The 3,403-nt window shown below is 30.8% G+C and overlaps 1 protein-coding gene across 1 annotated transcript in view; it reads left to right on the top strand.

Moving 5' to 3' along the window:
* LOC107633773 (BTB/POZ and MATH domain-containing protein 3) overlaps positions 1 to 375 on the top strand; it is a 3,593-nt gene extending 3,218 nt beyond the window's left edge. Inside the window, exon 5 of the mRNA XM_021117423.1 lies at positions 351 to 375. Within this exon, the coding sequence (XP_020973082.1) occupies positions 351 to 375 (25 nt within the window). The remainder of the gene's footprint in view (positions 1 to 350) is intronic.

Genomic DNA, 3,403 nt, shown 5'->3' with positions numbered 1-3,403 from the left:
GGTGATAGAGTAAAAACCCTGAATGGAAGTGCAATATAGCTATGGAACTTTGCATGTGAATATGAGTGAATTCATCATTTCGTTTCACCTGCTCCTATATATAGCTCTCTCTTGAGTCTCAAGTATTTGGCCTTGACAACATTTTGAATGGTAGTTTGACATTAGATCATATCAGTTCTAGTGTAGGGTATAATACTATAATCATGTTTGATGTCTTTAATAAAAAATAAATAGGTATATATTGAAACCATTGAATTTAATCTACCATGATAGACTTTTTTTTACTGGTCGTTCTTACCTGCCTCTGGTGTATATCGCTATTATACAAATTGTCTTAAGATTATAAACAGGGCTAGTGGTCGAATTAGTCCTTGAAAGATGGGTTATTCTTTAAATTTGTCCATAAAAAAATTTATCAATCAAATTAATCCTTCAAACATTACAAATTAATCATTTTTGTCCTTCTGTCACTCAATTAATAATTTCCATCAACGATTGATGATATAAAACATTAACTTATAACATACATAACACCTATCTTATCTAATTAGACTTTGAACAAATATGTTTATGAAAATCTATCAATATTTATTTTTCTAATTATATTAACCATAATTCTAATATAACATAACCACACTAAATTAATAAATTTTCATAAATATATTTATTCAGTGTTTAATTAGATATTCTAAGTGTCATGTATGATGTAAGTTAATATTTCATGTCATCAATCATTGACTAAAACTATTAATTAAGTGATTGAATGATAAAAAAAGATTAATTTATAATTTTTGAATGACCAATTTGATAGATAAAGTCCTTTAAGGATAAATTTAAAGAACGAACATCTTTTAAGAACTAATTTGATTATTAATATATTGCAAGCAATTATTGGTTATGTTGATTATTAATCTATTGCAAGTAATTATTGGTTATGTAGAAGCATCTTCAGATAGATTCCTTCCTCCTCAAGGAAGAATTATTTTGCCTTACACAATCTTGTTGGGAACATGAGAGAAGAAAAGATGCAAGATAAAAATAAAAGAGAAAATGATAAATAGGTCTCTGACCTTTTTTTCTGTAGACATTTTCGTCCCTAATTATTGAAAAATACATTTAAATTCCTGACGTTCTTAAAAGTTGGACAGATCAGTCCCTCCGTCCAAATGTCTCCGTCAGACCTAACGGAAAAGTCTGACGTGACTCCCGTAATGCTTGTCACGTGTACGCGTGGGTCACGCGTACGCGTCGCCTAACAGACTTTCCTTTCACGTGTACGCGTCGCCACAAATTTAGCAAATCCTCATTTTTTCATGAATTCTTCACTGTGCATGCCTTTTTTTTTTCAATTTCTTTCAAGTAATTCTTGCCTTCAAAACTTTAAATCACTCAAACAAACATACCAAGGCATCGAATGGGAGAAAAGTAAATTAAATTTAGCAATTTAATAGCCTAAAAAATATGTTTTCAATCATTAAGCACACTTAGGAGAAATTCATAAAACCATGATATTTTAGTGAATAAATGTGAAAAAAATTGATAAAATCCACCAAATTCAATACAATATAAACCATAAAATTGTGGTTCATCAACTTTCCCACACTTAAACATTAACATGTCCTCATGCTAAACTCTTGTGGTTCATAAACTAATATGCAAAATGCATCTACCTACTTGGTTAAAAATGAATCAATCTCTAAGAACATATATGAACAAGTAGGGCTAAGATAGTATGATGATTTTTGAATTCCACTAATTCAAATCTCAAAATGAAGTATAAATATACTTGCAAGAAGAAAGCTCGTGAAAGTAAGGAACAATGAATTGAGCATTGAACCCTCACTGGAAGTGTTTGCACTCTAATATCTCTAGTGTTTAAGGGTCGATTCTCTCAATTCTCTACTAATCTTGCTTTCTAAGGCTTGCTCTTCTTCTACCAATCAACATATATATAATGCATGGATACACATATCAAGAGGTCTTTTCAAGGGTTGTAATGAGGTTATGGCTAAATTTAATTTATTTTTCTCCCATTCGATACCTTAATATGTTTGTTTGAGTGATTTAAAGTTTTGAAGGCAAGAATGGCTTGAAAGAAATGGGAAAAAAACATGCAAAGTGGAGAATTCATGAAGAAATGAGGATTTGCTGAATTCATGGCGACGCGTATGCGTGAAAGGGAAGTCTGTTAGGCGACGCGTATGCGTGAAAGGGAAGTCTGTTAGGCGACGCGTACGCGTGACAAACATTACAGGAGCCACGCGCCAGACTTTTTTGTTGGGTCTCACAGAGGCATTTAGACGGAAGGACTGATCCATCCAACTTTTAAGAACGTCAAGAATTTAAATGTATTTTTCAATGATTAAAGACAAAAATGTCTGCAAAAAAATATCAAAAACCTATTTGTCCTCGTCTCGAAATAAAATAATAACTGAAATAAAAATATTAGTGCCCGCACGACAAAAATTTAAAATTTAACTTGGTAATTTTAGTCTGAATAATTGGTATTCCATAAAAGAATAAAGTAATAAATAAAAGTCCCCTTCAATTGAAATGAAGTCGTTAAAGTTTGTTGGCATAATTGTGCACTATCACCGAGCACATGATCAGTTGGGCAACAAATAGCGACGTACGTCAATTTACCCTTAAACTTAAAAGGATGATTGATTTATATAATGAAATTAAATTATTATTATCTGGTAATGTGCGTTGTCAACTTGTCATTGTCATTCTATGAACCAAAACCCCATCTGAAAATGAAAGTTAATGTAAGCTACATGATGCGTCAACTTAAATAATCCTAATGAAAAGTACTTCATAATGTTGAAATGAATTTCTCGGCAAATAATAGAAGCTAATAATAACTAATTTGGGTTGATCGAGTGATCACCTCACTTGTTCACTTAAGTAAGTGTTGGGGATTCAAATTTCATTTTGTGCATGCAGTAATTTATTGGCCAGCCACAACCTCTTATCACTAACAGATGTAGTAGATGAGTTTTGTGAGACAAATAAAAAATGTGTATCCACAAGCAATCTTGACCGCAAGTTCGAATTTTAAGGATGTAACTCTTGTCACAATATAGTATAACCTTGTGCTTCTTCAATTCAATAATGGGAAATAATCTCGTATACATCCACCTCTTGACACACACAAGCTTGTTGGTTGGGTAAAGAAAAATCCTATCCTATAAAAATGACAACTTTAACGATGAATAATTAAAAGTTTCAGTTTATAATACCCTAAAATTTATACTCGCATTCATATTATGAAATAAATTTATTTATTTTTAACTTTTAAATATAATATATGTTAATATTTATCAAATAAAAAATAATAATATCACATGATAATTTATTATTTATTGTTCTTATAATAGAACTTATTACAACATCTTGAAAA

Source organism: Arachis ipaensis, chromosome B03 (assembly GCF_000816755.2).
Source record: "Arachis ipaensis cultivar K30076 chromosome B03, Araip1.1, whole genome shotgun sequence".
In the NCBI taxonomy this organism is placed as follows: Eukaryota; Viridiplantae; Streptophyta; class Magnoliopsida; order Fabales; family Fabaceae; genus Arachis; species Arachis ipaensis.
The sequence above is the reverse complement of the archived record's forward strand: the minus strand, read 5'-3'. Positions and strand labels throughout refer to the sequence as shown.